At 39.4% G+C, this 13,501-nt stretch overlaps 1 protein-coding gene across 3 annotated transcripts; it reads left to right on the top strand.

Moving 5' to 3' along the window:
• Window positions 1-347: 347 nt before the first annotated feature.
• rps6ka4 (ribosomal protein S6 kinase, polypeptide 4) lies at window positions 348-12,385 on the top strand. Of its 3 annotated transcripts, none has more exons than XM_070918008.1 (18): window positions 348-477; window positions 1,690-1,761; window positions 2,255-2,322; window positions 2,543-2,693; window positions 2,898-3,013; window positions 4,088-4,195; window positions 4,308-4,385; window positions 4,747-4,850; window positions 4,980-5,130; window positions 5,219-5,380; window positions 5,628-5,753; window positions 6,465-6,598; window positions 7,542-7,635; window positions 7,811-7,981; window positions 9,101-9,292; window positions 9,385-9,544; window positions 9,691-9,854; window positions 9,940-12,385. In XM_070918008.1, exons 1-18 carry the CDS (start codon window positions 390-392, stop codon window positions 10,150-10,152), a joined length of 2,352 nt encoding a protein of 783 aa, XP_070774109.1. In that variant the 5' UTR covers window positions 348-389; the 3' UTR covers window positions 10,153-12,385. The 3 variants fall into 3 exon arrangements, with proteins under 3 accessions (XP_070774109.1, XP_070774110.1, XP_070774108.1); XM_070918009.1 differs by having other exon boundaries at window positions 4,305-4,385; window positions 6,483-6,598; XM_070918007.1 differs by having other exon boundaries at window positions 4,305-4,385.
• The last annotated feature ends 1,116 nt before the right edge of the window (window positions 12,386-13,501 follow it).

Below are 13,501 nucleotides of genomic sequence, written 5' to 3'. Positions count from 1 at the left end.
GTTAGCCACTTAAACTTTACTGTAACTAGCATACACAGTTACTCAATAGCCGTACTGATTTCTCATAGCGAATAACAGCTAGTAAACAGCTGTAATCTGAATAGCTACACGTCTGTGTTTTCTGACTGATTTCGACCAATCACATGAGATAAATAATGCGGAACACCAGGATGTCAATCGCATGGGGATTAACGTTAAGGCAGCAGTATTGTCTAGAAAACACAGCTGTCCGGTCATTTCGATAATCCTTGTATCTTCCAAAATGCAGCTACAGTAGACGTTTGTATTTTCTGAGCGTGAAGTGTAACATCTCGTAAATACGAAAACATTTGCCTACTCAGTTCATCTTAAACAGTCTCTATAGGCTATAGTCTACTTTTCTTTAAGTTATGCCTGGGGACGCATCCGATAGTAGTGATGAGTCCGATTCAAAAACAAATGAAAAGGCCTGCACCGTCAAGCATCAAATCACCAATGGTAAGTCCAGTGTACTGTTTGTAACCAGGCACGTTATATACACTGCCTAACCAGAAAAACAGAAACCCTTGCTCACTGTATTTCATCATTTAATTAATACAACATTATGATTTTTAATTGTTGACGCTTTGTCAGACAGGTGTTGATTCATTGCTGCAGATAAAAGTGACCACATGTGGTTATTTATGAGGCTAGAGCTTGTGGTGATGTTATATTGGATTATATTATATTGTAAAGTGTTTCTAACAATGCTTGCTTCTCCATATATAAATACTAAACATCAGAAACACTTCTCACTATGATGTAGTGCAATAAAACACCAAAATGTACCACTGAATTCAATTAACACACACACTTGTATTCTCAATAAAATAATCAAAAGTCAGCTGGTTTTTACTGTTGTTGTATTGTGTTGTATAACACCATACAGATGTTTCTATTTTTCCATAACTTTATGTATGTAGATCATGGATTTTATGTCCTTCAATTACATTCAAGTAATTTGTTAATTTGCCAAGCTTTCAAAGGATCTGTGTGTCTCACCCGAGGAGCTTGTTAACAATGGATCTTTGCACTCCCATCAGAAAGGAATCTTGACTCAGTTTGTTTTGTGCTGTGTTTACTCTTAATTTGGATCACTTGGTCTGGACTCTGGACCGAAGAAAAAAAAGACTTATTGTTGCCTTATAGTTGGTTTATGTATCCACACAGAATCACATAAAGCTCTGCCATACCATAATCAGTGGTGTCACTGCATGTTTTTCATCAGTTGTCACAATCTTTTAATTTATACTAAAGAGCAGTGCAGCAGGCAGCATTCCTATTAGTTGTAATACAGTAGCAGCTAAATAGTAAATATTGATAAGATAACCGAATACATATTTATATTACATGTAGTTTGTCTTTCACTGTTAATATACTTGTAAAAAGCTCTAAAAGTATTACTACTTTGTCATTACAGTTTTTTGTGTAGAATGCTGAAAGTCAAGCACACAGTTCATCATGTGTTGTGTTAAATTAACTTGCTCAAAATACAAATCTGGCTACTCTTAAAAGTTAGACAGCTGTTTCTGCGTATTTTAAGAGATGCTAATGGATGTTTGAAATGTGTCTGCCTGTCCTAAAACAAAAAAAAAGTCTGTCTTTGCAGGGTACAGAAATTGAGCATATATACTGTATGTTTTAATTGTGGTGTTTTCCTTCTACCACTAGCAAACCTCACAGGTCACACCGAGAGGGTTGGCATGGAGAACTTTGAGCTGCTCAAAGTCTTGGGCACTGGAGGTAAGTGTCTTCATGAAGCATGAAATATATGAAATACAGATACAGTTGCTGTCAAACCTGAACAACTTGAGTGAGATGTCAGTATGAGGTATATGCAAAGCAGACAGAATTTATTTTCCTGCCATGGTTAATATCTTGAGGGCAAAGTGTTTATAAATAATTTTCATTGCCTGTACGAGAGAGTGTCTCTGAGGACTTAAATGCTGTGGTAAAACATTTTTTTACATTCATATCCTGATTTGGGAGTTGCAAATCATCAAAACAGCACAAGTGGTATGTTAAGGTTTAGAAGGTCGACCATATGCTGTAGATGTCTCTGTTAATAGATTCCATACATAATGAATACCTTTGAGATGTCTGAGAGGCTGTTCCTGTCAGCAAAACTGATAAATTATGGTGTGCTGTAATGTTTTTTGCATATATTCCAGTTCACATTCACTTTTGTACTAGAAGTAATTTTGACTGGAGGAAATATTTGTTTGTCTTTGTCTAGCCTATGGAAAAGTGTTTTTGGTCAGGAAGAACACCGGTCACGATGTTGGCCAGCTATATGCTATGAAGGTGAGACTATTAGTTTGAAATTTTGAACTACATGTGATCACAAAACAGTTTGTTCAGTTTCTTTAGTTGCTGTTCACTGAAAGTGAGCAGAACTTTATCTGGTCTATAAAATGAATTCTATTCAGGACGTCTAGAATTTCCTGGTGTTGACTTAAGATACTTATGGAAAATCACAATTAGTCAAAAAATTTTGTTAAGTTTATTTTGATTACAACCCTAGGTGTTAAAGAAAGCAGCTATTGTTCAAAAGGCAAAGACAACAGAACACACTCGCACTGAGAGGCAGGTGCTGGAGCACATCCGCCAGTCTCCCTTCCTGGTCACGCTGCACTATGCCTTTCAGACGCAGAGCAAACTACATCTCATCCTGGGTGAGTGATGGGACTACAACCAAATATGTGACTCTGTGTAACTCTTGTCTCTTTGGTCTTGAAAGTACTGAATAGATGTTCTCTTTATGTTTCTGTCTATTACTGTACTGTTTGCTGGCATTTTGTGCATAATATGTGTTTGTGTAATGTTTGTACTATGTCTATTCAAGCTCCCTGTGTATTTGTCTGTGTGTGTGAGTACAGACTATGTGAGCGGCGGGGAGATGTTCACTCATTTGTACCAGCGGGATCACTTTCCTGAGGAGGCGGTGCGGATTTATATTGGGGAAATAATCCTGGCTCTGGAGCACCTGCACAAGGTGGGTGTCGCTCCTTCCAGCTCTATAACTTAAAGTTACATTTATTGATTTTCGGATACGTGGAGGCAGAAGAAAGACAGAGCAATCTTACAGAGACACAGCACCAACATATCTCCTTATACAGTATATTGTTATGGCTGACGTGTTGGCAAGCAGTTGCCTAAGTACACAACTTTAGCAGACACACAGCAACATTATCACCCTATTGGAGTCTTGTTTCTGGCCACCTGACAATAGAAGTCCCATTTTTTGTGATCTTTTTAGCTCTGGTTTGGTTGCCACCAGCTCCTTGGTTAAAGGTTGGACCTTTAACTTCACCAGATAGTTGCTAACTAATTGTTAGGTGCTGGACAGGAAGTCCCCTCTGGCGAGATGCTCCCTAGCTCACTAAAGTTACATAGTGATTACCTAATAATGTTTTCAAAACTGCTGTAGCTGTACATTTTGCTCTAAACCAGGGTAAGTAACTGTCACATTAAAAGATCCTTATGTCTTTTTAAAGGATGTGCACAAACCCCTCTATGGAAGGAATGTGTTCATTTACAAGGTAGTTTGGACAACATAACAAGTTTTTATTAATTAGAATGAATTAATCTGTAACTTTCTAAGTTGTGGCTTTCTGCAGGCAAACTAGATTCACTGGGCAGCATTTAAATAAATCAAAATGTTGACATTGGAAAACATTTTTTAGATAGAAGATTCTTGCAGGTTGTGGAAAAATCACCTTTCACACAAATTGTCCAAATTGTTGGAAAACCATAATATTGACTTTTATGAGTTGTTCCTTTGGATAACATCAGCACCTTTGGTGACTAGTTTCCTCATTTCCTGAGGTATTGTTGCAATTAATGGTTGTGCTTCAGTTTGTGTTTGCTCTTGTTTAGGTTTAGGGTTTATAACATTAGAAGATTAGAACTACTGAATGGGGTGATTACTGAAAATAACCAGTAGATAATAGGTCATTTTTGTCTTCTTTGCTTATAAAAATGTTTACTGTGTACTGCATGCCATTTCTGTTCACAAATTACTGCACTTACCATGAATGTAACTGGTTTTCACTGTGTTTTTGTACAGCTGGGGATTGTGTACCGAGACATCAAATTGGAAAACATTCTTCTAGACAGTGAAGGCCATGTGGTATTGACAGATTTTGGGCTCAGCAAGGAGTTTCTGGAAGAAGAGGTATATAAACACGATACCAAACTCAGTGATCTCACTCATAGCAATATTTTGTTCCTCATAAGATTTGTTTTTACGGTTGTACTTTATCTTCCCTTTCTCCTCATTACAGAAGGAAAGGACCTACTCTTTCTGTGGCACCATTGAGTACATGGCCCCTGAAATCATCAGGGGGAAAGCCGGGCATGGCAAGGTAAATACATGACAGTAACACAGAGAGCAATGATGTTCAGTTTTCATATTGTTTTGGTAATGTTTAAGATTTTAAGTAGTCACACATGTAAAGTAATTGTTCAAATGATCCAGTTTTTACATTCAGGTGTTGGATGACAGGGAGATGAACATTTAGATATTTGAATTGCAGTTAATGTAATTCACTTTACATTAGATCAAAGATAAAATTGACATTTTTGGTCATGGAAGGCAGTCAGTATCAAGACAGACAGCCCACGTTCCACTGACTAAATACATAGTGGGTGCCTTATCTTGCCTTATCTTGCCATATTTTGTTCACTTTTTATGCAATGTTTTTTTTAACCTGTCTTCTCCTTCAGTCGGTAGATTGGTGGAGCCTTGGGATCCTGATGTTTGAGCTTCTGACGGGAGCATCTCCTTTTACCTTGGAGGGAGAGAGGAACTCCCAGAGTGAGGTTTCAAAGTGAGTGCTGCTGACTACCATCTCCATAAAACATGTATTCAAATCTTAAACCAACCTTTCTTAATTTGAGTTATAAAAAAATGGCATTATTTGTTTCCTTGACCATCTTTTCCACACGTCTTCCATTAGACGTATTTTGCGCTGTGATCCACCGTTCCCTTCTATGATTGGACCCACTGCTCAGGACCTGCTGAGGAAGTTGTTGGTGAAAGATCCACACAGGAGGCTGGGCTCTGGACCGCGAGGGGCTGAAGACATCAAAGCACATTCCTTCTTCAAGGTCCTACTTACTTCTTCTGCTTACCTTCCCCTGTCACCTCTTGTCATTCATCCATAACTCTTCCCATATGCTTTTTGTTTTCTTACAGGGACTGAACTGGGCTGACCTGGCACAGAAGAAGCTGCCAAGTCCATTCAAGCCAGAGCTGAAGAGTGAACTCGACGTGGGGAACTTTGCTGAGGAGTTCACTGGGATGGATCCCGTCTACTCTCCAGCGAGCACGCCCCCAAGCACTGACCGCCTGTTCCAGGTTTGTCCACCACTGTCTCAACCTTATTAAAGCTGGATTTCCAAAATAAAATACCTGTAACCGCCATCTGGAAATATTAACATTCTGACAAAGTAAATGCTAGCCTAATAATAAGTCAGATTATGGTATATGGTGTTTAATGTCTTCTCTATTAATACTGCTGTGTGTTTGGGGTAGCCTGATGTTTTTTTAACTGTGTGATTTTAGGTATTCTGCTCTGTCTAACATTACTTTTCCTTTATTTTAGGGTTACTCTTTTATTGCTCCCTCCATCCTGTTCAATAAGAACGCGGTCATGGGAGACTTTGTAGAATCCCAGGTTCGTGCTGATCGACCAGGTTCAGCCTCTGTTCAACGCAGTGCAATGTTAGAGGTACGGATCTTGAAGCAGTGGAACGTGGCTTATAAAGCCATTTTTGGTTTAAAGTGATTTAGGCGTTAGTTGTTGTTCTTTACTTTATGGTAGAGAGGCAGTTTTGCTACAGTTTAATAGCATCTGAAAAAAGGCTCAGCAGTGTTTGTTAATTAGGACAAACAGCGAGGAAGAGAAACTAGTTCATTTATTATTATCAAGTTGGCTTGCCTTATTTCACTGTAGTATTGAAGAAATATAACAATTATCAGGAGATTTTGTTCTGATACCATTAAACAGTATTATAGTATCTGTTTAGGAATGGAAAATCTCAGGTCAGCTTGTCCAGTTGATGTTTATCACATTAGACTGCATGGTGTAAGGCTACATTGTTACAGAAATCAGAGATATCGGACCTAGACATTTCTTTGTATTGGTTATTTAACAAAACGTGTATCACAACTTGTTAGATAACAGAAAATCCCCCAGTATGATTACAATGAGATATAATAAAGAAGAGATGTTGATATACGGACCAGCACGGTTTCAGCCGAGTGTAAATGCAGATTGTATCTCTGTATATAACCAAGCATGTTCCTCTATAGCAAACCCTTATCTATGTGCAATGTATATAAAGTCAGATCCTTTTTACACTGCTGGAAGCTATGTCCTGTTGTACAAAAAAAAGCAATTGCAGCTCAATGTGACTCATACCATCCCTTCTTTCTTCAGGAATCCCAGTTTTTTCAGCACTATGAGCTGTGTCTTCACGGGCCACCCCTAGGTGAGGGTAGTTTCTCTGTGTGCAGGAAATGCAGACACAAGCAAAGTGACAACGAGTACGCCGTCAAGATCGTCAGCCGCAGGTGAGTGGATAGCTTTAAGTTTGTGTACCTAACTATGCTTTACAGCAGGGGTATTCAACTAAAGTTCGAAGAGGTCCAGTTAGAAGAAATGTCCTCAAGCAAAGGTCCGGAACATCATAATGTCTGACTTGCATTGTGATTTAGTGTGATATATATTGAAGTAGCCTAGTAGTTGTATCAACGTCTGCATGTAATCAATCAATGTAACAACTGACTGTCAAATCAAATAAAGAAAGTACAATTCAAAAACATTTTGACAATATTTATTGTCATTTAACGTTGAACTATATAGAAATATAATACTGTAGATATGTATAATGCTCTTCTCTCATTAAGTAAAAGAAGGGCTGCATTTAAAAATAAAAGACAAAATAAATAAAATAGCTTTAGAAAAATTGTGCATCTTAAAATAAAGTGCTTAATTTTAGAAAAACAAAATAAAGTGTAGCAGCAGCTTGAGTTTCCCTTTTTCTTTGTTAATTGTTTCACATCTTGACTTCACAGTCTCAACCAATTTCACAATAAATAATGTGTCTTCTCTCCCTGTATTGTTCACTCGCCTCTCACCTCTCTCGTCTGTCTGTATTCAGAGTCGCAATGTTTATTGCCTGGAATGCACAGATTTGATTGGCTGAGTAGCGTCACATGGGCTGGCGTAACTCGTATGCAATTGGTCAGTGAGTGTCTTGAGCCGCTAAACCAGCGCCGCAAAGACTAGAAAAGCTGTGCCGGCTAAAATAGGAGCGCCCCGTCAAAATTTAAAATCCCTTAATAATTTATTGATTATAGGTCTGGGTCCTTATAGGACGGCGTCTGGGTCCGGACTCGGACCGCGGTCTGCCTGTCAGTGACCCATGCTTTACAGTATCACTGTACCATCTGATGGAAGTCTCAGAATGTCCTTGTTAACATTGAATTGAATTGTTTCTTTTGACTGTGTCAGAATGGAGGCAAACACCCAGAGGGAGATCGCTGCTTTGAAGCAATGTGAGGCTCACCCAAACATCGTCAAGCTGCATGAAGTGTATACAGATCAGGTACAGTGGAGGAAACCCACATAGGATAACATGTACAATTAGTGACACAACATTAACACAACAAATAGTGACTATAATGTGTGTACTTTCAAGAATGGAAACTTTGTAATGCTGGATATTAAGCAATGTGCAACAACAGAAAATCATGGCATCAACTCCTCTCTCTCTCTGTCAGTACCACACATACTTGGTGATGGAGCTCCTGCGAGGTGGGGAGTTGCTGGAAAGGATCAAGAGGAAGAAACTCTTTGGCGAGGCTGAGGCCAGTCAGCTGTTGCAGAGCCTGGTCTCAGCTGTCAGCTTCATGCACGATGCCGGAGTCGTGCACAGAGACCTCAAACCAGAGGTGGGCTGGGCTTTGACAACTTGATTGACTCGACTCTGATGACACAATAGCGCAGAGCCTTTTGCACACACATGTATATATGATTCTGTTCACATGAAAACACCAGTCCAACATTATTACAACCATAATTCTACTGCATCAAATCATGTTGAAATTAAAAATGTATTTCAATAATTAGAAATTTCCCGAGAAGCTAGAAAGGAAGCCGTGGCGTGTGGAATTATTGGCCCGAGTAATGTGGTGAGAAAGAGAATTAGTGGGAACGAGAACAGTGAAGTTTTAATTGTCTCAGTATTTTTACACTGTGAACTGCATGTGTTCTGCGCGCCCCTCGGATGTCTCGCATAAACTGGCTGAATGCAGAGTTATAACCGCCCAGTTTAATGCGTGGGGATATTAGTGTGGTTATTTTGCAGCATCGTTTCTACATGATTTAATCGAGGTAAACACAGTGTGCAACAGTGCATAATCCCTCTGTGCTGCGGCGCGACGCTTTTCAAAATGAAGGCTGCAGATTTATCACGCACATATCCTGCCGTCTTCAGATGGCTGTGGGATTTAATTAACTGAAGGAGAAGGCTTTCATATAGCATAAAGCAGCTGTGAATGACAGATAGTGGTAAGCATCACCCATTAACTTTAAGTTCTGCACAGTGTTTTACTGAGACGCCCGTCATAATCGCATAAACTTCTATTTTTGATGCCAATCTAAATGCATCTACTGGTTGGAGAGTGTTTGATTAAAGCTGTTTATCTGCATTATTCCACTATTCCTCCACATTTTTCAAGAGTTAGCGATGAATCATGGTCAGATGAGTGATGTGGAAATACCTCTTGTCCTATGGGACCTAATCTAAAATAATCCGATTTTCACAAAAATATCAACAACTAATTTGGCGGTGCCTCATTTGAGTGAAACTCCCATCTGTTTGCCCTCTACTCCCACCTTTGCACCATATGTGCTGCACTGGCCACGAAAATACCATACACCCAGGCAAAGCATATATCAAGGTTAGGAACATACCATTTTAGTAGTCCTTGCCCTGTCAGGAAAATTAGTGTAAAAAGTGAAGAAAAATAAGAGCGAGTGATGATGGATTTTATTTGTTTATCTTACAGAACGTGCTGTTTTCAGATGAGGGGGAGGACTCAGTGCTGAAAGTAATAGATTTTGGATTTGCCCGTCTGTGCCCTGCAGGCAGCGCCCCCCTGCAGACTCCCTGCTTCACGCTGCAGTACGCTGCACCTGAACTTTTTGAGAGTGCAGGATACGACAAAGCCTGTGACCTCTGGAGTCTTGGGGTCATTCTGGTAATTTAATCTAAACCCGTTGATTCTGTCTCGTCAGGAAGGCTAACTGAAGTACTAATGACTCTCATTTACTATGTACTCATTTCCATCAGTACACCATGCTGTCAGGCCAGGTGCCGTTTCAGAGTGAGCAGCGTGGGATGACCTCATCACATGCTGCTGACATCATGCAAAAGATAAAAGAGGGCGATTTCTCATTGGATGGGGAGGCCTGGAAGGGTGTATCGGATGATGCCAAAGAGCTTGTTAAAGGTATGTGATATAGTACGTTTTTAGAGACCTGTTGGAGAGTGTGATGTTTTTTCCTTTGCAAGTCAGCTTGTTTTGTCTGCGTTATATCTAGTTCTCTCCTCTTTGTGTATCTTTGTCTGTTTTAACCCCTCCTGCTATGATTTAAGGTCTGCTCACAGTGGATCCAGAAAGTCGTCTCAAACTCTCTGATCTGAAAGAGAACAGCTGGCTGCAGGGCGGAGCATCCATGTCCACCACTCCTTTGTGCACTCCAGATGTGCTAGAGTCTAGTGGTCCTACTGTCCGCACCTATGTCAATGCCACCTACAAGGTAATACCACATTTCTTAAAGCTCTTAAAATAGATGTACTTAATGTGTTTCATCTTATGTGTCTCTTACTTTTCTCTCTCACCAGGCTTTCAACCGTGGTAAGAGAGAGGGCTTCTTTCTGAAAAGTGTCGACAATGCTCCCCTTGCAAAACGACGAAAGCTGAAGATGACAAGTACCGGTGTTGAGACCCGATGGAGTTCATCTTCTTCCTCCTCCTCGTCTTCTACTTCCTCCTCTGCGTCTGCAACAGCATCCAAAGCACAGCCAAAGCAAACTGTGACCCCAAAGCAGAGCTAGCCTGAATGGCAGGGTAGAGAACTGAAGGAAAATGAAGTGGTACGTACTTATACTGGCAACACCGTGTCCTCCAGTGGTGACCCATAGGGTCACCCAGTTCCAAAAAAACATACTGACAAACCAAAAGACTGGTTTAGGTTAGTGTTAAGTTTTCAATACAAAATTGAATTCCACTTTTTAACTGCAAAGCAGCTTCATTCATCCTGCCATGTTCTCCCCAAACCAAACATGTATTTCCCTTGTGTGGATAGAAGAAAAGATGGTAGAGGTCTAGTTTGGCACCTTTATTATGTACAGAAATCTGTGGCCTTCATAAAAAATAATGCTTATTCAGTATTCACTCACCATAATATGGTGATATCTCACACTAAAATTTAGAAATGAGACATTTACCTATTTTCACTGTGGGTAAGAAACAGTGCCTGGCTATATAGGGATAAAGGGAAAAAGGAGCCATAAATGAGCAGAAGCCATATATACAGCAAAGCAGTGAATTTATTAATTGAGCCGTTGGGAATCCACACAAATTTGCACATAGCAGATGAGTAGTCCTTCCAGGAATTAGCAGGATTAATCCTTTGAGTTATTTTTAACTTGTACTGATTTGCAAAAAACAGCAAACGTTTGGCCACAAGTGCTGTGCCAGATCTAGGCACTCTGCTCTGTAAAGATGGCAACTTTGTGGAAACTTACATTTTTTGCTTTTCTCAATTGTTTAGGTTGAGCAAAAATCTATCTGTTTGCACTATTTGGAGAGAATGTAAATGATCAAATGGTCCAAAAAAAAGGCTAATTGCTGGAAGGACTGAGCACAGAGGTAAATGCCTGTGATATGTATGTCCTTTGAGATTGCAGAGGAGGAATAATGCTCTAGTGGAAATCTTCTCTATTGGATGCATGCTGTTTTAACTGCCAGTCCTAACGGCACTGACTTTGCAGAGCAGCTGCACCTCCAATACACTACCAACTCTACAGATCCCATTGAACACAACGTGGAGCGCATATCTTGATTGATGGCTCTGATATTTTGACAAACAATCAGAGTTTGAAGTGGTCGCAGTACTGTGTCCAACAGTAGCACCTGTAAAAACCCATGAAGACACAGAAGCAGTCCTGAAATAGATTTTTCTTGTCATACTTGCTGTAAATTACCCGCATTATTGTGCTGGTCTGAAAATTTCTAGCATGCTAATCTGTTGTGATGATAAACTGTAAGAACCTTTTTCTATATTTTGTTATCTCGGGCTCTCTAAGGAAATGTCACCCAGAGTGTTTTTATGCTACCAAGTGCAGCTTAAGTGTTTGCATGTACAGTAGATTGGAGCAAAATCCATTTTGGTGATTTTGAGTGTGCGTCGCCTTGGGCTTGTGAATTTTAAAAGGGTATTACAGCCTTCTGTTGCCCTGTCAGACCAGCGCCATATATGGCTATCACAAATACAATCTGATTTCATACAGTGAAACATTTTTGCCCCTCAATTAAGCTCAGCTAGCTGTCACCTGAGCTGTAAGGATCTCTCAAATATGTCTTTTTACAAACAAGGTTTTAAAACATTGTATGGCTTTGGAATTCAAATGATGTTACAGAATGAGACACTGACTTCAATGTGGTTCCTGTGAGACCATCTGGTGAGATCTGTTGTGTATATATACTCACCCTTGATTTAGAGCAAAAAAAAAAGATGTATGTAATGATTTCAATTTCGACAATTGTTTTAATGGTGTATTCGTCTCCTGATGTAATTATGTTTTTATTGGACCTTTTCTTTTTTTACATGTTGCACAGTCAGTTGATCAATTAAACACATTTCAGCTTTAAAGGTGCTTTCACTGATATTTATTACCTGTAATTGATTTTAATGCTGTGGTAATGGGATTGATGAATAAATTGGCTCTTGTTGTGTACCAGAAATGTGTGTGTGTGTGTGTGTGTGTGTGAGAGAGAGAGAGAGAGCACGAGTGGCGCTGGGATGTTGGTTGTACTGATATTTCTCTACCAGATGAAGCATTATTGCAAGTTACTGTATTATTTTCTTGTTGTTTTTTGCCGCCTTTGTCTGTTTAAAGGTAACTGGTTGTTTGTGTTTGAACATTTTTACTTAAGAAACTGTGCTTTTATTGGAGTTGATATTCTTTTGTTGTAGTAAATGATAATTTTCTTTTCTTTCTTTTTTTTGAGCATTACTATTTTACTGAGATGCACTGTCACTGATGTCGTAACTGGGAATTTATCTTTTGCACCAATATTTTTTGGTTGGTGCAAAATAAACATTACTTTTAAATAGATGCTTGTGTGTTTTGTCTTTTGCGTGTTGTAATTGTTCTGTAAATGCTTGTGATCAGAGTCCTCATTAGTTGTCATTGTTAGCACCAACTACTCTGAGATTCATTAATACTGAATTATTGGAGCAAAGTGCAAACGCAATTAATTATACAGGAAGTTTGATAACCTTTCCATCTGACGAAAGCCATTTTAAAAATATACCTATTTCATAAGAGAAATAGGAGAGCTTTAATGTCAAAACAATATGAATAGTTATCAGTCAGCTCCTCCTGAAATGATGGTCTCACCGGCAGGATGAGACATTTTACCACAATAAGATAAGTTTATCTCCTAAATTGTGGAGCCACTGCCATCTATAACTTAAAATTTCAGTAGTAAACTAAAGTAGAGGAGTGGCGACAGACACAGGTCATAGAGGCTTAACATTTATAGTTACCTTTCTTCAGGCTCTTTTGTTTTTTTGCATATTGCACAAAAAGGACAGGACAAAATTAGGGGTCGAGTGGATCTCTGATCTTCAGCTGGGTTTTAGAAAAGCTCGTCTCTGGATGTGGCTGTCTTTCATCTTTAAACACTGCTGCTTTTAACAGCACTTAATATGCTATAATTACTTTACCAACCAACCAAAGACACGTTTGCGGCTGACAATGGTGGGGACATCACCAACACATTTTTCTGGAATTTTGAAATTCTTCTGTCGTCTTAATCATATTGTTTTCAGTATGGAATCAAGTCCCAGAGAAAAGGACTGCTTTATTGTACTTGTGTACAAGTACACAGGCCGATTATTACTTATGCATCTGTTATTTAATAGGCAGAGTAGCATGTTTGATCTTGATGTCCTCGTGACTGTTGAAACCTTTGTAGTGACAGCATGTTCGGTGGCATGAGCAGGGGAGTAAGTGGAGTGATTTCAACCTCTTTCAACACTAATAGTTTCTTCTCACACAATCCCTCTGTCCTGCAGTTGTTTCTGTTCCTACACAGCTTCCAGTGGTGGATGATCACTTCTGATTGTCCTATACTGCACTGTGCTGCTGCATATTTTGTTCTGTTGTATTTTCA

The sequence above is a fragment of the Enoplosus armatus genome, chromosome 13, assembly GCF_043641665.1.
Source record: "Enoplosus armatus isolate fEnoArm2 chromosome 13, fEnoArm2.hap1, whole genome shotgun sequence".
Taxonomy (NCBI): Eukaryota; Metazoa; Chordata; class Actinopteri; order Centrarchiformes; family Enoplosidae; genus Enoplosus; species Enoplosus armatus.
This window is presented reverse-complemented; position numbering and strand designations above follow the sequence as displayed.

What these genes read in the sequence shown, in the direction of transcription:
- rps6ka4 (XM_070918007.1), top strand. Translation starts at nt 390, where the DNA reads ATGCCTGGGGACGCATCCGATAGTAGTGATGAGTCCGATTCAAAAACA. An exon ending in CAAAGTCTTGGGCACTGGAG is followed by an intron (nt 1,762 to 2,254) that starts GTAAGTGTCTTC and finishes GTCTTTGTCTAG; the next exon opens with CCTATGGAAAAGTGTTTTTG. An exon ending in TCCCAGAGTGAGGTTTCAAA is followed by an intron (nt 4,851 to 4,979) that starts GTGAGTGCTGCT and finishes GTCTTCCATTAG; the next exon opens with ACGTATTTTGCGCTGTGATC.